The sequence below is a fragment of the Dromaius novaehollandiae genome, chromosome 1, assembly GCF_036370855.1.
Source record: "Dromaius novaehollandiae isolate bDroNov1 chromosome 1, bDroNov1.hap1, whole genome shotgun sequence".
Taxonomy (NCBI): Eukaryota; Metazoa; Chordata; class Aves; order Casuariiformes; family Dromaiidae; genus Dromaius; species Dromaius novaehollandiae.
The window spans coordinates 12,195,519-12,216,794 of record NC_088098.1 but is presented as its reverse complement, the minus strand read 5'-3'; the positions used below and the strand labels follow the sequence as shown (position 1 = coordinate 12,216,794).

The following is a 21,276-nucleotide window of genomic DNA, read 5'->3' as shown; positions in this document are numbered from 1 at the left end:
GTTTAGCACTCAGAATTCTGTCAGCCTGTAGCTTTTTCTGTCAAAGATAATCTCGTAATCCTGTAAACAGGCAACATTAAACTAAATTTGGAACCTTTACAGCTGAATACTAATGTGGCGTCACACTGTTAAAGGTAATGGTATTCGGGTCTACATACAATAAACTGCACTGATGGTATAAAGACTGCTGAAAAAAAGAATTTTTAATATCCAAGGATTAAATGAATCATTTTTTCAGTTCATTTCATACCAGTAAATGAATACTCTGTCTTTTGAATCTGAATCATTCCCTTACTACAAGATAGTGTGTAGAACATGACCGAATCTGTGATCTCTGCCAGTTGCACTGTGTGCTCTAACACCTCTCATTTTGAATTTTTGAAACTTAGATTTTATGAACGTAGAGTTGTTGACACTGGGGCTTAAAAGGCTGGTGGGTTGCTTTTCACTTGGCTTGTATGAAGACCAAATCAAGACCTTTCTGTCTTAGACTATCAAAGGAGTTAAACTTTCACCATTAAAACACTAAGTTTTCACAGTAATTTATGCTTATATTATTGGGGAAGGACTCCTTTTTTTTAGTTTACAATAGAAAGATTTATTTAGGAGAGCATTACCTTAAAGTAGCATGCTCTAGTCTGTGTTCGCCTGTAATGCCTCAAGCTATGTCCAGCTTTGCTTCCTTGAGCTGGAGCAGAGAGCAGGATGCACTGGCACTTTCGAAATTTCTCCTGGCCTTTTTGTTATTCAGTATTATCACAGCATTTGTAATTGTTTTGTCTGGAAAAAAAATAAAACCCTACTGTGAGGAAGTTGCACAGTATTACTGTCTGTGCAGTGTGGACCACAGGCATTTTATAGATAATAGTTGAAGCTAAATAGTTATACAAGGTGAACACTTTTCTTGCCAATTGTTGATTATGGCCCTGCTTCAGCAAAGCACTTTAGCACATTCTTAATTTCACATAAAGAAGAAATACCGTGGAAGTCAAACAAACTGCCACCATCTGTTGTTCTAAGGAGGGTAAACATTGCCGAGTTATGGCTTACACTAATGATCGTTGTCCAGTTCGTGTAAACAGTAAAGTGAGGCCTCCTGTTGAGAAAATTCATTGCTGCTTTTGTGATCTTGCATGCTAGACTTATTCTGCGTGATTTACATGTTTAATTTATACAAACAAGGAATTCTTATGCGACTAGTGTGTGTGACCGAGTACCTGAATTATAAACAGTATGAAAAAGGGTAAAATTCTAGCATTCGGAATCTGATTTTTGTGTTTTTCCATTTGACTCTGCACAGATGTGAGTAGATTCCCAAGGAAAAGTGCTTTCAAAAGCAGCTAAGCACCATTTGCAGAAGTGACTTGAGTGCTTATAATTCATGTCTCTTTCAAAAACAAATTTGTATTTTGCTCATTCTGGCCAGCTGTGCAGTGGGTCCAAACTGCTAAGGGTTGTTCTCATTTGTATTGCTGGCCACTTGTTCACTTCATCATTTCTGACAGCAAAGAGTTGTCGAGAGAAAGACAGACCTAAGTTGTTACATGTCTTGCACTATCCAAAGTTGCAGAAAGGCTACTAACTTACCTGAGTACCAGCCAAGAGTATTGCCTGATCAGCCGTGTATGTCCTGGGGAATAAAGTGGTCGCTGGGCACAGGAAGAATAGAGACAATATCTTTAATTCCCAGTATGAGCTGATAGATTCTTAGCTTATTTAAGTTATAGGACCATTTTCATAGTGGATTCTTAGGAAAAAATAGCCAGTTCCGTGGCTGATCTTAACCTTCCAGCCATTTTTTAAATAGTGCAAATTATGATTTCTGTGGTGATTCTCTCTGCTGGGAGATCAGCGTAAAGCTGAGAACACATAGTTCTGTCATGGCAAAAGATGCTGAGTTAAATGGATCTGATTTGGGGGGAAATCCTGTTTTGCCGTTACAATTCTTCAGTTGATGGCAATTAATGTTCATAGATTTGGTTCAGTTATATTCTATAATGAGAAAAATATGCGTATGTCAGCTTGAATCTTTCCTGTCCTGAATTTTAGATACAATCAATCACAGTTAAGGTTCTTTTGTTGAAGAAAGAACATATTGCCTGAAAAGAGGAAATAGCCTTATATTATATGCTAAAATGCAATAATTTCCTTCTGAGAGGCTTGAAGTTATGTAACGATTTTGGCACAGTATGCAGTATGCAACTAAAACAGTTTTGTCCCAGATATCAGTAATGTAGCCAGACCTCTCAACTTGCAAAGGCTTGTGTGTTCTCTGCACTACCAAACATATTCATCGATGATGGTGGGGGTGGGTGTGGAGAACAAGTGATTTGGCAGAATGGTGACCTTTTTCCAGTGTTGTTGGTTATGGAATAGGAAGCTGATGGAAAATGATTGCCACAGAGCTGAAAAGATAATCGGATGCAGTTCATTACTCATCTTGTCAGCTGCTCCTGCTACAAGGGATTGTATCACAAGATGTTAATCTGCCTGTGACTACATTTCAAAGCAAGCATTTTTATTTTGGGGGAAGGGGGACCATGTAAGTAATTTAACTTTTTTCAATTTTATATAGTTCTCGGAAGCAAGAGAAATGAAAAACTCCCAATTTGAAGTCTCAGAACAATAACTGATAAAAATATAAGTACATCTCTTTGGGTTCTGTTACAAAACCTGTGATGATGTCCTGCAAACAGCTATTTAATTGCAAAAGTTGTTCTTTTTAAGTTAATGGCAAAGTTGTGTATTTATTGAATAGTGAAAGTCTGCTATCACACTTGAGTTTGTACTGCAAGACACCAAGTATAGACACAAAACAGATTTGCATCAAAAAGAATCCCTTCTACACATTGAATCAGTAATGTGGATGCACCCAATGTTCCCATACAGTGTGTACCTGTAAGCAGATTTGCTGTAAGTGTACAGGAGGACCAAATTCATTGCTTACACTCTACAGAAGCAACGGTGACGAGAATGCAATTTTAACTAGGTCACAACTTCTGCAAGTATGACTCATTCCATGCAACTCCCTCTTCCTTCTGTAATCCATAGCATTAGGTGATGCGCTGCTATTGGTCTCTTCCCTGCCCATATGTTCAATCCGGTCTTCGTCTAGGCAAAATATTATATTGTTAAAACCATTTTTTTCCTAACTGTACCAAAAAGTAGGAGCCCCCATACCTTTTCCTGTATTTTAAAGAGATGCTTTCACCTAATCTTGTGTGCAGGATGCTGCTTTTTGAGTTCAAAATATGTCACCGTCATCAAGGCTCGAAAGTACAGTTCCTTTCTGCTAGGCTTAGGGCATTGCTCAGAGTGCTATACTAAACAGAGGAAGGCTTATAAGCTTTCTATTAGAAAGCCAGTAGGTTTGCTGTGTGCATTTTGGGCAAGCAGTACTGCTCTGCTCTCTCTCACCTTCCTCTTACTCATCTTCATAAGCCCTTGAAGAGGTAAGTTGTCTAATACAGGAGGAGGGGCATGCCTTTAATTTTCCTGCTAAGTTGGAGAAAAACACTCTTCCTTTTGCTATCCGTTTTTGAGTCATTTTGCAATATTGATTATTGTCAAGTGGAATTGCACATTTTTAAATAGTTAAATTATGATTTTCATTGTAATCTACAGCCACAGAAATAATCTGTATTAGAATACTGTACCATTTAAAATAATTGCTGAGCAAAATACAGAAATCTGAGTACTAGTGTCTTAAACTAAAGTTTCAAGAAACATTTCCACCTCCATTAATTTCCCTTCTGAATGACTAGGCAATGTAGCTATGTTATAAGCTGCTCTTCTTCAATAATTAAAGGATTTCTCTTTGTTGTTTTTTTAAAGCAGTGAGACACTTAAAAGTACTTAAGAAAATAATATATTGAGTGAATGTGTAAGCAAAAGAAATTACAGGTTTAAACAAAATAAATAAATGGTTTCTGAATGCTCATGGTTGCATATGGCACTCTACACCAGCAGGAGTATCTAAAGCTAATATCTTGCTGTCTTCCAATTCAGTAACTACAGTCCACCCACTTAAATACCCCCTGGTGTTTGCGTAGGCAACATCATTCTCTAGTTCCTGCCACAAACTCTTACTTTGTGTACTATTAATCAGCAGCTGTATTTCACCTCCAGAGTGACTGCATCTTAACACTGGAGAAAGTGAAATATCATATCTTACATTATGGAAGCAACCTGTAATGACTCTGTAGACAGTGTTCTTAGCTGGTCTGAAACTGGGGCATTAATCACTTTTTTCCCTAAGCATTTTTGACTGAGTAGTCAATCAGTATGAAATGTTTGAATTTTCTGTGTAACTTTTCCCCTCCATTTCTCCTCATGCATAATACAGTTGGTTAGCCAAGACATGAGGGCCTTGTTCACTACAAAATTCTTCTACAGTTCATGAACACCATTTGCCCAGGTCAGAAAACACAAGTTAATGGGCAGAGACTAAATTTACACAGTAGCCACAGCTGTACTAAGGTTTACATGACTGTACATGTAAATATGTATGTGTATGTCTACATAGAAATGTTACATACTTGCACATAAAAAAAATTTTTGTTACATGTATGTTAATGTTATTTGTTATTATGTTGTAACAGATGAGGTAGAAATATAGATGTGGAGGGACTTTTTGTTTTCAAGACCATTTAATCATTTTATTTTCTGCTGAGAGTATGATAGAGGTGTAGGTGGTTGTAGCAGTAATGAAAATAAGTTGTTTAAAAGTGATCTGTATTTATTTTTTCACATCCATTGGATTATTTAGAAATTGAATTGAGTTACCATGCTGAATAGGCAAACATTATTCCATGCTGGGATAGAGAATATGAAAGCTAATTAATTTACCGTATAATTGATGTGAAAGGTTATTTGTTTTATAGTAATTTTTGTGTGTTAAATATAAAACTGTGAAATGAAGAACTGAGTAATTTGACATTTATGCTGTAGTAATAAATTTACAAAAACCAAAGCCTCTTTATGCCTTGCACCTTTTGAGTCACTGTCTAATATTATCTTTTTTTTGCCCATTTATGAAAATCAACTGCAATTTTACAGAAAATGTAAACATAACTGTAAAATAGGTTACTTAAGTTTCTAAATCCGTCTGGTGTCCTCAAGCAGTCATAAATGAGCTTCCGTCATCTCGGCTTATCTTAGTTTTCTGTGTTTATTCTCAAACATTTTCCCAGTAGGAGCCTCCGCCCCCCAACTGGCCAACAGCATAAAGGATGTTCTGCCTTAATTCGTAACACTTGGCCCAGGAATTTGTTGTTTTTTGGATATCTGTAGAGGTCAGGGATGGGGTTCATCCTTGTCTAATCTGCATCCTGTCTATATCTAATCTGATAGTTACTCTTTCTCTGAGGGACATTTAAGTTCTTTTAAGATGATAGTTTTTTGGACTGAAAGCTTGAGCTTGAAGTCTTTCAGCAACCAGATCTTTAGGTTGAATGCAGTTTTAGACTGTTAATGTGTGACATTCTGTCTAAATACCTTCCTTGCTTCACATGTTATTGCCAATGCAAGGGAATAGAGTGCATTCTTTATTCCTTTGACATCTTAAATAGCAATTTGGTTTGGAGTAGCTGGTCTTTTATATTTGATAGCTAATCTCATTGTTTTTGCGATGCTGGGCAGAAGTTGAACTGATACTTTGAAACAGCTTGTGTTTTAACAAGAACTATTTTTTTTCATTTTTCTCATAGCGAAGTCATATGACATGACAGTGCCAAAAGGCAAGCCAAAAGAATGCATCCCTTTTTGACAGTGATTTCAACATAGAGCCCTTTGCTCATATTTAACTGTTAATGTTATGTCTTGATTTAAAGACTTTGATGTTTCAGAATGAGTCATGATGGAAACAGGCAAGTGCCAACCTAAAATCTCTAGACTAGCTGACACTTGTAATTACTGTTGGGTGTTACACTTTTTCATTCTGAGCACTTTTGGCTGATTATTCTTAGTATCGGGATTTGGTCAACTTGGTTAATTTGTATAAGTAAGATATTCGCCCTAATGTAACCTAATGCAACCACGGAAATGGTTCTGTCCAGAATGAACTTTGCCTTCCCACCAAAACCGTGGGCAATCTTGCAGATATCTAGCCAGAAGACAGGATAGGATACCCATCATCATCTGTATTTTTTCCTGCCTCAAACACAGAGCAAAAGAGAAAAAACAAAGCCATGACTTAACACCTTCTTTGAAAGTAAATGGAAGATTTTGGGGGGAGTAACTAAGCAACCTGCTATTTCGTGCATATCTTCTTTGTAAGAACATGATGCCAGGTTTCTGCTTCTGGCAGCAAGCCCTGTTGATACAAGATGGTGAAGAGTCAGCTGTGAGCTTCACTATGTCTTCATTTGTTTTAAGGTTTTTGGAACTCTGAATTCTCTTACTGTTCTGTGTGAAACAGAACAGCATGCGCTGGTTTTGGTCCCTAATAAGTGTTTGTAAGCATGTTGTAATGCCAATAACAATAATTGCTATGATTTAGTCAGCATGGGAAGCCCCATTGAATGAGAAGGTCATTCTAAAGCAAAGAGTTTTTCTAAAACAGTTCTCGAGGTTTATTATTTCTTTCTATGTTCATGCCCTCCTCTAAAAGAACTTTTGTCAGAGAGCTGGGAGGAGGTCTGTGAAATATGAGGGAAGAGATTGCATTTGAGAGATGACTGAAGCTTTTGTTTTTGTTTTTTGACATTTTTCCTAGTTTTAAACTTGAGGGAAACTTCTCAAACTTCATCTACTTAGTTTTCATTCTCAGTAGTGGTAGAGCAGATTTGAAGGAAGCATTTGACTGGGAGCGTTTGCGTTATTTGAGATTCTTTGAAAAGGATGTGTTTTGAAACTCATTTCTCTTGTCTCTTTCTATCAGGATGGCCAGTCTGATATTTTGTCCAAATTTTGGTCTGCGGTAACTCAGACTCTCTCCTCTCAGTTTCAGGCAGCAACAGACTGTAAGTATTCAGATTCAGTATATATCGTTTGTAATGTGTTCTCTATTTATTTTGAATCTGTCATTTCAATAAACCTGTCATTCGTTATCTCTTCTACTAAGCTATAGCAGTGGTTTCTACTCATTGTCGGGTCAATGAATTTACAACTTATTCTTCTTTTTGTAACCAGACAGTTTGTAATTGTGGTCCTCCTAAACTATGATTGAATTTTCAGAAAGAAATATCTGCTGTTTTATTAAGTAGTGATAATGTAATAGCAGAAAGATAATTTTGCAACTGTATGTGGAGGTAAAAATGTTTGGAATGGTAGATTATATTTCCAAAAGTGAATGGGTTTGCCAAAATCATAAATACTAAATTGATTTTAAAGAGCAGTGCTTATCAGTCTTCAACAACAGAAGGCTATGAGTTATGAAAGTCTGATTTTAGCCATTTTTGATACCTTTATAAGTAGGAATTGAGTTCCTTTAAAATTGTCTTTTCTAGATGTGGATAAATGGGTTGGCGTTCTGACTATACACAATATTCTGTACATATATAATAATTAGCAGATACAATCAAGGAAGATTAAATAAAAATCACATTATAAACATTAGACAGTACCATTGCCAGTGCATAATAATGCAGCATGCAATTGGACCATAAAGCCAAATGACTTTGGTGCTTTCATAAATATATTTTTCATGTTTATTTATAGCTTATAAAACTAGTCTTTTGCACACATAAATAAAGTATGTAAGATTCACATTTATCTTTCTCATCTCAGCTATTGCATTAGCCTTTCAAAACTTGGTCCTGCCCTGCTTTATAGCAGCAATATAATTTTGAGGAAGTAACTGCTTAATTCATGTTCAGTGGTTGCTAGGTAACTAGGTGATCCCAAAAGAAAATGTGATCAACTTGTGTTAAAACATATTAATTTTACTGTTTGCCTTATGCATACTTTATCAGCACTATGTACATACCAGGAGTCTCATATGTTCAAACTGAACATGTGATAACTGTTTTCAGCACAAGGTTTTAAGACTGTAGAATTGTCACATCAGTTAATGGGATCCATCAATTCAGAATTAAGGTAACTTTAACATTTTGTCAGCAGTATATCATCTGACAGCTATTCAAACGTATTTTATTACTTCTGATTTTTGATGTTTTTTAATATAAAAGTTTAGAGAGAGCAATTGGATTTTTACACTGCAACTGCTGTTTTTACTTTGCTACATCTGAGCTTTGGGGGAATAATGCTTACAAGAAGTTGACTTTTAATTTTTTAAGTGACACAAATTGTGCATGAGAATGTTCATTTTTTAACATGTACATCCTAAGTGAATGAATTGACTGACCTCAGTCATAAACCTCTGGATCATATAGATTGGAAGAAGACTAGACAATATCAGGTAAGTGATATAAAAATACGAATTCATGACAGAGTTTACAGAGGGTGATAATACAGCATTGTCTGCTTTTCTGAGATTGGAGCAGACTTTATAAACATCATTTTGTGACCTGAAATAATCCTGTGTTTGACAATAGATGTGAATCCTCCAGTACTCAAATTTAGAACACGTGTAAGTAGAAAGAATGGGCTGGGTGAACTGGGGCAGATGTCTAGAACCTGAAAAACTCTGAATGAAAGGAGCAGTGTTAATCCCCTAATGTAATGGTAAAATCCATAAAGTATGAGTGATGTTAGATCAAGATTAATATCAGTCTTTGGAACAGTTGTACATTTGTTTCATTTCCTGCCACTTGTGGCAAGACATGTAAGGCTGAAAATAACACTGCTTTTTCTGCTGGCTTTGTCATATTTTATTTGACAAGCGTAGGGATTACATTTTTTAGGTACCTTATTTTAAAAAGTATGTGTGAAAGCACAGGCTTCCCTCATCAGACTTGGTAGTTTGGCTAATAGAAGTTATCTTTGTCCTTTTTAAATGGATATCTTGAAAGCTTTACAAAACTATACTTTTTCCACTGCTAAGCTATTGTTAGAAAATCTTTAGGTTTAGTGAATTGTAATCACACTTTGTATTTAAATGAATAATAATACTAATAATTAAGTTTGATACCAAGCAATTCATGACCATAATTAGTATATTTATTGTCCAAAAAAAAATGTTCATGTCCAGTTTTTAAATTGTGGAATTCATACTGGTGCTTTAGATACTTAGTTTTGTCAGCTTCATTTATTGTGATATAGCTCTTGGCACTTTGAAATTAATTAGAAATATTACACTAATAATATTAAAGGTATTTTGATATTGTATGTAATTCATTGATTTAAATGCAGAGATAGAGGTTGCTTATAGGAATCAAATAAATTAGTTTGAAGTTAGCAATGCTTATTATTTTGTGTTTTATTCTGCAGCCTCTATGTTTTTGAAACAAGCTTTTGAAGGAGAATACCCTAAATTACTGAGGCTTTATAATGACTTGTGGAAACGCCTGCAACAATATAGTCAAAATATTCAAAGGAATTTTAACACAAGTGGAAGTACTGATCTCTTTGCTGAACTGCAACAAATGGAAGAAGATACACAAGACATATTTATGCAAAAAAAACAAGATTATGAGTATGTATTACGAACTCTAATGCAATATAATGTAAAGCTTTGCACCCTGTAAGAAAAAGGAATATTTTTAAGAACTTAGTGTTATTCAACTTGTCAAAGCAGGAGAATTTTAAAGAATTTTTGTTTTACTCATGTTTATTATTTTGAAACTATTTTAAAGCTGTAGGATTTTCATTACATTACATAAGTACCTGATAGTATTACTTTGAAACCAGTTTTATCCTTTTGTCTCTGTGGGGAAAATAAAAGTGGGAGGTGGGGGGGATGACTAAAATTTAGTTCTGTATATATTGCAGTTACTGCAGTAGCTTTCCGTTATTGAGGTTCCTGGTCTTCCTGGTGGACAAGTAGAACATGAGCCACCAGTGCGCCCTTGTGCGAAGGAAGACCAGCAACCTCCTGGGTTACATTAGGCAGAGCATTGCCCGCAGGTTGAGAGAGGTGGATCCTCCACCTCTACTCAGCACTGGTGAGTACATCAGTCTACTCAGCACATCTGGAGTGCTGTGTCCAGTCCTGGGCTCCCCAGTAAAAGAAAGGCATGGACAAACTGGAGCAAGTCCAGCAAAGAGTCACAAAGATGATTAAGGGACTGGAGCATCTGCCATATAAGGAGGGGCTGAGAGAGCTGGGACTGTTTAGCTGGAAGAAGAGGCAGCTTGGGGGGGATCATACCAGGGTGTATAAATATCTGATGGGAGGGTGTAAAGAAGATGGAGCCAGACTCTTTTCAGTGGTGCCCAGTTACAGGACAAGAGGCAATGGGCACAAACAGAAATATAGGAAATTCCATTTAAACATTACAAAACACTTAACTGGGAGATTGGTTGGACACTGGAACAGTTTGCCTAGGGAGGTCTCCATCCTTGGAGATATTGAAAACCTGGCTAGACACAGTCTTGAACAACCTTCTCCAGCTGACCCTGCTTTGAGCAGGAGGTTGGACTAGGTGATCTGTAGAGGTCCCTGCCAGCCTCAACTATTGTGTAATTCGGTAATGAAACCGCAAGTCACTGGAGCGTGACAGATATTTGGTTTGTAATGATACACAGTTTGTATGTTTATTACATCCTAGAAGAAACATGGTATGAGTTGTAGATACTGGAAAGATTAAACAGGCTCATCAAGTACATTAAGACTTTTAGGCTTATACAGAATAAAATAAATACTTTAGGTGAGATTTGTATTGGCTTAAATATGTTCCTGTGCAGTTAGTGGGAGACTTCAGTGGCAGCAAAGTAAAACCTCTGTCAGACTTTTCTGATAATGTGGCAAAATGTTTGAGAGAGCTACTACTTATTCATTTGCACCAAGAGAAATGACAAGGACTGAAGCTTATTAAAGTTAGGTTTAAGAAGTTTATTTCTATCTGAGTCTTTCTATAAGCATACATAGACCAAGAGAGGTTTTTTAAAAGTTTTTTTAAATATATCATTGAGCATAAGCCATCTGCTAATGAAATACGTGATTGCATTTGATTGCAGTTTGATTGCAATTCTAGATATTTCCCTGGTGGTTTTAGCATTGTCTGTCTCAAGAACAGCTTGAAGTAGGGATTCCACATGGGTCTTGAGGAAAGGGCAAAGAACTCTGTTGAACTACACAGAGCAGTTGACTGAGTAGTTATGTAATTCAAGTGAAAAGCAAGCTGTTGTACAGTTTCCAAATATTTTCAAGTGTGTATGTTTAGAGAGCAGAAAGAAAAACTGGGTTGGATACTGCAAAGTTTGTATGGTCTGGAAAGATATAACAATGCTATTGCATATTTTAATTTAAAATGTAATAATTTTGCCATATACCCACAGTCCAGAAAAGGCCTTGAAAGATTCACTGCAACCATATGAAGCTGCGTATTTGTCAAAATCCTTATCTCGACTCTTTGACCCTATCAATCTTGTCTTCCCTCCTGGAGGTCGTAATCCTCCTTCTTCTGATGAGCTTGACAGCATTATTAAGACTATAGCCAGGTATGCAGGTAAAATACATTGCAACATATAATTTTCAACATGTTTTTTCTCCTAAGTTATAATTTTAGAAATGAAGCAGTAAAAGTTAGATTACTCTTTAATTATAGAAATGATTAGTGTTAAAATTAAGTCAGGGTTTCTCTTCTGCATTTTGTTGTTCTGGAATAACTGGAATATTCATTTAGACTCTTCTGCATGTATACATGAGAAGTTTTACTGTTTTTAGCTTACAAAACAGGAGAAAGAAACTTTAAACATATTGTAAATGCCTGACATCTTAATTATTCTGAATATGTCAAAGGGAAAATGATAGTTGCTTGGCTGCAAATGATAATCCCAGATGTAAATAATCTAGTAGATGGAACAGCAAGATAATAGATGAATACAGCTATTCTGGGCGGAACTTGTAAAATGAGATATTTAAATTACCAGTGGAGTATTTTCCCTGATAAGTTTTTGGTAAAGACTAGTCTGTATAATGGAACCTGAAAATCATGGGCAATATTCCTAGCATGTGTGGGCAGATAATACTAAATCCCGACACTTCACCTTTGATACTGGGAGTTGCTAATGCTCAGTGCATCTAATGTCTGTTCTTGCAGAGAAAAAGGGAAAAGGCCATGAAAATTCTTAAACTTTATCTGAGTTTTCTGGAATGACCTCTAGCTAATGATGTTTGGGGCCCTGCAGAGTTCTCAGAGAGGGATATATTCTGATATCAGGGTGCCTACTATCTCTCCAGTTCTTGGGGGAGAGGTTAGTCTCATCACTAGTAGCATGATGGTCGCTCGAGATGGGCCTTGGCTGTGATCTCAGTAGAGCACTTACGAATGCAGCCCCAGCTGATGGGTATCTGTGGGGTTCCATGAACACAAACTACTGGAAGCGATATAGAATTTTTTTTCTTCTTCAGTTTATTCCCCATCATTCCTTTGGGGCCTCTGTTACTATACCATTTTGTCTAAAATACAGATTAGTTGTGTCAAGCTAAGGCATCCCCTGGGTATTTCTGCAGAGCTCATATTATTCCAGAGTTGAATGACTGTGTATTCACCTGTAATGTTTGAAGGCTGCTGCCAAACCGTGAATGTAGTTAATTGCAGTCAATATTTTTGAATGGAATTAGTAACAGAGAAGGTGATTTCACACTGAAGTGTCATTCCTAAACTTTGCTCATTTTTACCAGAACAGGAGCACTCACTCTGCACGTAAAATTCCCAAATGACTTGTTAAACTGTAAACTGAATTACAGTGCTTATAAAGCTTTGGTTATATGTGTTACTCTCTCTAAATTGTTATGCCACATAACTATGTATTAATAGTTAATTCCCTATCAATTAAATACAGTACTGTTTAGTTTTTAACTCAGATTTGTAATCTTTGCTTCCAGTGAGCTCAATGTGGCTGCTGTTGATCCAGACCTCAGTTTAGCTGTGGCAAAAAATGTAGCAAAGACCATTCAGCTCTATGGTGTAAAGTCAGAGCAGCTTGTAAGTAATTTTAAATTTTTTAAATCTTCTGTTTTTCTATATAAAGTGTTTTCTTTTTTGTACCTTTACAGTATAACAATAACGCAATCTAGACAGACAAAATCATTGAATTAGCTTTCCGTTGTATCTGGAAACATTTTCAGTTAAATTCTGCCTTCAGATAAACACATACAGGTCTATTGACAGCAAAAAAATTTGTGTGTATGACTCAAAATTGAACTTGTCATATTGATTTAAAAAGTTACAAAATTCTAGTGGTCATCAAGTAAAATTAAGACAATTCCCTTAAATTTAATATTTACCAGCATTCAGTAGTCTGTCAGTTACATGATGCATCTTCTTTATGGTATTAAAACCTGGACTATTCAAATATATTTTTTTCAGTATTTGCACCAGAATTTGGGCATGTTTTTTCCACACTACACATTTAATTGACCCTTGATTTTGTATGCGTTTGCTTCTGCCATGTGCTTCCAATCATTTGTCATGCACTGTTGTCTAGTGGGAACTTGAACAGAGGAAGGGGAAGGGTATCCCAAGGAGCCAACTGGAAGGCACAGCGAATATCATCATATTACAAAAAAAGAAAATTTAAGATTAAAAGTTTTCTAGTGAAGATTGTTGGTGAAATTTTAATGCTTTTATTATGTAGAAATTAAAACTAATTTGTACAATATACAGACTTGCAAGAAATAAGAAGCTACTTGTATTTATAATCAAGATTTTCTCTTCAGCAGCTTTAATTCTGAAAGCAAACTCAGAATTTGGTGACATTCATTTACTGTTTGGTTCATTTAAAGACAGAGATACTTGCTAACAATTTTTCACAGCAAATGGCTACAAATATTGCAGGAATTAGGTTAGTAAGGATTCTGTTTATCTTTTAGACACGTGCTGTCTCTGAATGCCTATATGAAAATTGAAATCCTGTAGCAAATACTTTGTTTACTATGTCTAGTGGATGAGTTATACTGTAAGTTTGCAAACTAGTGTATGTAGAAGGAACATAGGTGGAACAGTCATGAAGGTCATAAAGAATATTTAAAATTTAAAAAGAAAAATACACGTTTATGTTATTTTACTATATATTTACAATATAGTTATTTAGTTGGGTATTCCTTTAAAAACACTGAATCTTGATTTCATATGACTTTATAATTTCAGAGTGAAGTTTGCTACTAAAAGAAATCAGGATGTTCTGTAGGTTGCTCTACTCAACATAAGTAAGAAACCACACTGATGTCTATTTATGTCTGTGTAGTACAAGGTGTATTAGCATATGCACTTAATTACGGTTCAGAATACCTTTTGGCATTGTAGGTTATGATAGACAATGGCATTAAACTGGAAAAATAGACCCGTCAGCTGTGCCTGTGAAAGAACTGAAGTCTGTTGTCCTCATCATCTCTGTTAGAGCTGATATCTGGCCAGTGGCTTGTTCAAGAACATACATAATTTTGTGATCAGCCATCTGGCAAGTTCTTAAGAAAACCCTGAGAAAAAGGATATGCAGAAATAAACTGACAAGAATATGATTTTTGGCTTTATATTAGTTGATTTTAAACTAAATGAAAGCAGGAATAAAGAGAGCCTGAAGCTTTGAACTTATTGATTTGAACAACTGAAAGTAAAACCTAAAACTCTGAATAACCAAGAGACAGGATTCCTCAAAGTGGTAGAATGAACTTGAGTGCCCATCAAGAATATACCCGCAAATTGTGAAGCAATATAAGCTGTGTATTGCACAACTATAGAAAATGTTTTCTTTCCTTACTGATAGCCATGCTAAAACTTTCAAAACTGGAAGGGCTCAACTCAGTTGCTGTCATAGGTGTATAGTGCTATCTTCAAAGTGCTGAGATGTCTTCCCTAGCCTCCAGCTGCCTTTGCAGTAGGGCATTGGTCTCCCATGTGTCCTATGTCATATTTGCCAGCCGTGTAGACATAATCTAGCACATCTTAATGCTCTTTTGCACCTATAAATATAGGTAGCCAGATTGAGCCCGAAATGCCTACCGTGTGTAGAACAGGAGCTATGTTGGACAGCACTGTTTCATTACATTTTAGTGGCATAGCCAAGAATGCAGTTGTCATTCAGTCTTGCAGTCCAGACTACAACGATAGCTTCATAAAGCTGAGAAGAGTGACTGAATAATACATCCATGGAGATGCTTGATTTCTGAGAGCTCTAGTAGAGCAGAGCTAAAGATGGAAATTAAATTTCCTGGAGGAATTCACATATAAGTTTTGTTCCAAATTAAAATGAAAAGAATCTCAAAACCTTCAGTGAAGGAAGATTGGGGGGACACTTTTAAGAGTCATATGAAATATTTTAATGTTTTAATTTTATAATATTGCAGGTAAATTTGAATGATGAAAAAATGAAATGTGCAGTTCTAAAAATGTTGAAATGAGACATTCTGGCATAAGGAATTTTATCTTTTCAATTCCTTCTGAATGAGATAATGATTTCACAAAAAAGGAATTCTGTTTTACTAAGATAATTGGTTTCATCACTGTTTCTCTAGTTAGCTTTGGAGAGGACAAATAACAAGAAAACTCTTATTCAGGACTCAGAGATTTCAGATTTGGGTAAAAGCAGAATATAACAATCTGCATTCATAGTGCTAAAGCAAAAACAAGTAAGAAAAAGTGGCCTTTTCCCACAAATCCCAAATGGTTGTTTCTATCACTTCTGACTTTGTAGCGTTGATGATTTTGCTTCTAAGATTTCCCCACACCAAGAACTAGTCATTGTTGTATCTGAGACCAATTCTTGTATTAGCCAGTTCAGATGATTTCAAAGAAGATGTAAATAACCTTTTGTGAGCAGTTAGGGGGGTACAGTATGCTGCTGGGTGAATCTTTAGCTAACGAATTGCTGATGGTCGATGTGGTTGGGGTATGCCTTGAAGAATTCAGAATTATTGTCGTGATTGCAGTTAAAGTAATTGCAGACGTTCTTCTTATACAGAGTTCCAAGGAATAATTATGCATTGCATTAATCTAAAAAATATATATTTCTGCTAATTTAAGAGTATTACCTTTTTAACTCCACTACCCATCCCATGTTTTGTTATGTGATGCTAAGGAACTGTGCTTGGCATATTTTCTCTGTGCCATTATTATTTTGTCTCTTCTTGTTCACCTTATCCATAAATCAAGAAACCAAAACCTCCTCATAGTGATTACAGACATTGCAAGATCTCTGTTTAGTCACTGTTTCTACATCCTTCTTATTTCAGATTGGAGGAAAGATTATCAAATCTGATTGTTGTATTTTAGATGAATAAGATTTGCCTTCTCTGCATTTCACATTCTGATCCATTGCTTATTTTTTAATGATACCACTGCTTACTGAGCCAGATTTTGCTTACTAGCCACTTTTTCATACAAGTGAGGTGGGCCAGATAAAAAGAATACTAACTTGCCTGTAATTCCTATATACACGTATGGGTGAATGTCTCACAAGGAACTTGTGAGCTGTACTTCCTGAAAACAAAGAAAAAGTTGAGTAATTTCTTTTTGGTTGAGAATCTATGGTTCTTTACAAAAGAGAGGAGCCCATAAGACTCCCTGTCACAGAAATGTTGACCCATTTGTGTAATTTGTAGTTAAGAAGAGACAAAAAAGAGAGCTTATGTCTCACTAAACAATAGCAGCAATAATTGCATGGCCAGTTTCTATAGGTAAGGCTCTACAATGATGTTTCATAATCAAGAAGTGAACAGATTTTATCCATTTTTGGAAAAGATGCCTGATGGATTGCAGAAGTCTTTTAAATTCTTGCTTAATTCTGTCCATATGCAACTTTAAATCATATTTCTGGTTTATATATATAAAAATGTAAATGATAGTCACCTGTTAAATGAAACCAAGAAAAAACTGTTTTTCCCCAGTTGAGTCCCTGTAATTTAGTCTTTTAGGGAGTTGAACTTTGAATGTATTTAAAATGTTATAATTCTCTCATAATTAAAAATCTTTTTGTTGCAACTTTGCAGTCACTATGTTTCCGTTTGACTACTGTTAAATATCAGTAGGAGAAATATATTTAGAACTGGATGTCTTGCAGAGGGAAGTCATGAAATGTTGAGGCTTAAAAGCTTTGGAATTTTACAAGATTTGTGCTTTTGCCAATGAGGAGGAAAATAAATTGTAAGACCCATTCTCCTTATAGAGATTGAAGATGGAAGAGCCCTATTTGGTCATCTAATCTAGTCCCTTCCCAGCACAGGAGTATTCCAAACAGTATTTATAGTTGGGTTTTTTTGTTGCATTCTTTTTGCCTTTTGAGCGATGATTTCAGTTAGATCATATATTGTGAGTGGTAATGTAAGTACTGTATGTTCTCTTACTTTTGTGCTATTTCTGTTCAGCTTTGCGTGTGGGTGGACTGAAGTACACTAACACACCCACCAATTGCACATAGATGAAATGTGTTGTGCTGTGAATGTGAAAATGCAGTTGTTTAGAGAAGATGCGATTCTCCCACTTTTTGAACCTGGAGATCTCTTACTAATTTGCTCCCTGGAGTTACAGTCATCCTGTCAGACTATGTTTATTAATTGTAGTCAGAGTCTCACAGCCATCTCTCCTGTCTTGCTATCAGTGTTGGGATGGCTGTGTCTTGCTGCCTCTTCCCACCTGTCAAACACAAAATAGCCGGTCATCTTTTGACCAAAGAACAAGCAAACAGTTATTTACAGAAACAAGATTGTAGAAATCAGGTTGCCCACTTGCTTTTCCAAGCAGGTGGGGATGATTATGCTATCAACTTATGGAGATCTGAACTCTTTCAAAAATAATTTTTGTATTTGGGTGTGTGAGGGAATGCCAGCATGATTTTGGCAAACACGAAATCACTCTGCTGTGCTCGCAGATGTCAGAGCACGTTCTAGCTCCACTCCAAGCCTGGGTGACTAGCTCAGGCTTGGCACCATGCTGAGAGCAACCCTCTGATTCCGCTTAGAGCACAAGCAGAGCAAGTTCACGTCTGCTTGAAGTACAAGCAAAACAAGAACCTACATGACTATAGTACACTATGGCAGATTCATGCTAAGGTTAGGGTAGATAAGGCTGAATCAGTGGGAGCTGTGATTTCATGTAATTTGAAAAAGTTCCTAAATATGGAATACTTACATTTTGTGGAATAATATGTTTTGGAAAAGTCTGCTTAAAAAGGGACGACCAGACCAAAGCCTGCAGGCAGACAATGATAGTGGAGATCTTTCCCACTGTCCGACTTGCAAGCAGTCATAAAGAGGAAGCACTGAAAAAATGGAGAAGGAAAGTAGGTGTAATGAAGGAGGAAGGGAATAGAGAATTTGAATTGTTCTTTCATTCCCCTAACTAGATGTGGTTGGACTTGTGCATCATATATCATACAAAAGTTGATGAATGAGTTGGAGGCCCCAAATAGGGGCTGTGGGCAGTACTCTGGGAAAGCTACTAATCTATCCTTTGCCCATAGCTCATGGCAGAGGCTCAGCTTCTCATCAGGATTTTACCTTGGGCAGTGGGTGTGGGATTTTCTGATTATCAGGTTTGCCTAATAAAAAGCACTAGAAAATTTTTAAGCTCTGTACAGAGGAGAGAACACAGTCCTTCCTAGCATTTAGAAGAATTGTTCCACTGAACTTCTTTAAAAAAAAAAAAAAAAAGACACTTGATGCATTTCAGATATATTTCAAAGTTAAAATGATAAAGACCCAGGAATAGAAGTAAATTTTGTTAAGGCAGGTTAAAGAGTTGACATGAGTGCCTCAAAAAGTAGAGTCTCCATACCAAAGCCCAAATAGTTGTTCTGTATTCTCAGAAGTCTTTGACTTAAATATTAAAGGCTTCTGGTACTGAACATGCCAAAAGGCAAAGTCAGAGAGAGAACTAGACATTCTGATCCCCAGAGCAACAGACTGCTGTACGCTTGGCGCACACAGAAATGCGTATAGATTTTTCTTTGGTGAACTAGGTTTGTAGATTCTGTGTTGTTTTGAGGAAAAAGTCTGCATCAGCTGATATATGTGATAAAGTAGAGAGTAGGCAGCCTCTTTCTCACTATCCTGGATCTCAGTAGTATATTGGGATTCATTTGCATTTGCTTAAGTAAATATCTGAGTTATGCAATGTTATATATGGTTTTAGAACGTACACAGATAGTAGAGCCCTATGCAGTAATGTGCTAGTACTCAGCCAGGTACAAAGAGTCTTAGGAAGTAACTGAGGAGCTTTGATTTAGGCATATATGAATTATTTTTCAATGCAAAGGTGACACTAGATTTTAGATGGTGTAAAACAACTCTGAATATTTAATTAGATTAAAGTTTAAATGTAAAGTAGCTCTGACATAAAAATTTTGTGATTAAAATTCATATACATTATTTCTAAACTTTGCTTGTTCCTAGGGTTTACTGAGATCTACTTTCTCATTCACTAGTAAATAGTGTTACTGGAACTGTATTAGTATGAGGTATTATTATCCATCATAAAGATGAGTAATATGCATTTGATCATTGTTGTTTTTAATGCATTGTTCTTTAAGAAAGCAAATATCACAAAAGAGCATGAGACCGAGAAAAACGTAACAATTCATTGTCATTTAAACCCCTTCTTCAGAGTGAAACGCTGATATATCCCAGTCGCTCACTGCTTGTCCCAAAATGGTCTGTGTTTGCTCTTGAGATAGAATATGAATGTGGAAAGAAAACATATAGCTGTCCTTCAGAACAGAAGAGGAGCGTTTCTCTAAGGTCTACTGCTTGTAGAAGTGCTTTAGTCACCGAAGTAAATGAGCTTGGTCTCATCTGTTTGAAGATAAATTTGTATCATTGAACCTTGTTCTGATTTGTGTTGGCCTCACTTCAGGGATCAGCGAGATGTGTCCTTTTCTGCTACAGAAGGGCTGTGTATTAAATTGTTCTACACTGTCACTCGAATGTTTATGCTGATCTCTGGCTCTGTCAGTTGAGAATCCAAGACGAGTACAGATTTGTGACTAACACTCAGGACTCCCATTTGCTCTCCTAGCTGCAAGCTTTCTGAGTCTCCAACATGGGACATAATAGTAACATCTATCTTGGTAAATGAAACGGACCTGGGAGCGTTCTTGGGCTCTAAGGCCAACTGGTGCAGAACAGCCTGCCTCTGTGCTAGTAAGGTCTCTTATCCTCCAAAATGCAGTGGCTGCCTGGCTGGGGTCTTTTTGGGGGTGGTCTCTGGAATAATGCATCTCCTGACCCGTGGCTGGGGATTGCGTGGGAGAGTAGTCATTGGCCCAGGCCAAGAGCTTGCCAAGGACTGTCCTAACAGTTTAGCAGTGCAGGTGATCGTGACCCCGGGTCCAGGAACCTTTCCTGGCACTGTTTAATTTATTGCTATGGGTGTAGCTAATATGTGAATGAGACTGAAAGTGAGATGCATGCAAAATCTATTCAAGAGGAAGCTTAAAATGCTATCAGATTAAGGTTTTTTTTTTCCTGCATCTGGAATTTCATACTGTCTTACTTCTGATGTAAATAATTCTCTGAGGTACAAGTGAGGAGATGCCAGTTTCTTCTGTGGTCACATCACTTTTGGTCTTAAGATTTTTTTAGACTGCAGGACCATCAAAAGATATGCTTTCCTAAACACGTTTTTCTATCTGTAATGCTTGTCAGCCATAGTTGACTTATTTTTAAGTAGCATATGCTGTCTCTACAAGAATTTTCGTCCTTGACAAGTGCACAGTTGCCTGTGGTATTGTGGTGACTGAAAATGTTGCTGGATGAGTGCTAGGAAACCTTTGGATATTAAATCTTTCCAATATTCAGGAGTTAAATGCTTTCTTCAGGTAGCCAAATCTTTTTTTTATGCCAACTCAGTTGACACCTTCCGGGATGCCAGTGCAACCAATCCCTCTGTAATTTGATATTCTGTTTTTAGTAAACGTAATGGATGGATACTGGGCTGAGGAGCATCTATCTGTCTGTCATGTTCTGATATTTTTAGAGCACTGATCTTTGTAATGCTGATCAGCACCAAATGCGTTACATAAGATTAGCATCAAAATACATGTAATGGGAAGTCAGCTCTGCTGTAGCCGTTCTTAAATTATTGTTAGTATTGCCCACAAAACCGGTATGGCTCAGTGCATTTACCTGCCATGGTGTTAGTCTCTACTCTATAGGAGTCAGCTTTAAAGACAAGTTTCTCTTCCCCCAGATCTTTTCAGTCACAGATCTCCTTCCTTACGTTTCAAATAAGATTAACAGCCAGTGCTATGCATTATGAAGATTTTAATAAATGCTCA

At 36.5% G+C, this 21,276-nt stretch overlaps 1 protein-coding gene across 4 annotated transcripts in view; it reads left to right on the top strand.

The window, feature by feature from the left end:
- The window catches only part of COG5 (component of oligomeric golgi complex 5), a 189,768-nt gene that overhangs the window by 132,107 nt on the left and 36,385 nt on the right, over positions 1-21,276 (top strand). For all 4 annotated transcript variants that reach the window (XM_064505671.1, XM_064505685.1, XM_064505677.1 and 1 more), the window contains exons 11-14: positions 6,881-6,962; positions 9,331-9,535; positions 11,341-11,502; positions 12,893-12,992. In XM_064505671.1, the coding sequence (XP_064361741.1) occupies positions 6,881-6,962; positions 9,331-9,535; positions 11,341-11,502; positions 12,893-12,992 (549 nt within the window). The remainder of the gene's footprint in view (positions 1-6,880; positions 6,963-9,330; positions 9,536-11,340; positions 11,503-12,892; positions 12,993-21,276) is intronic.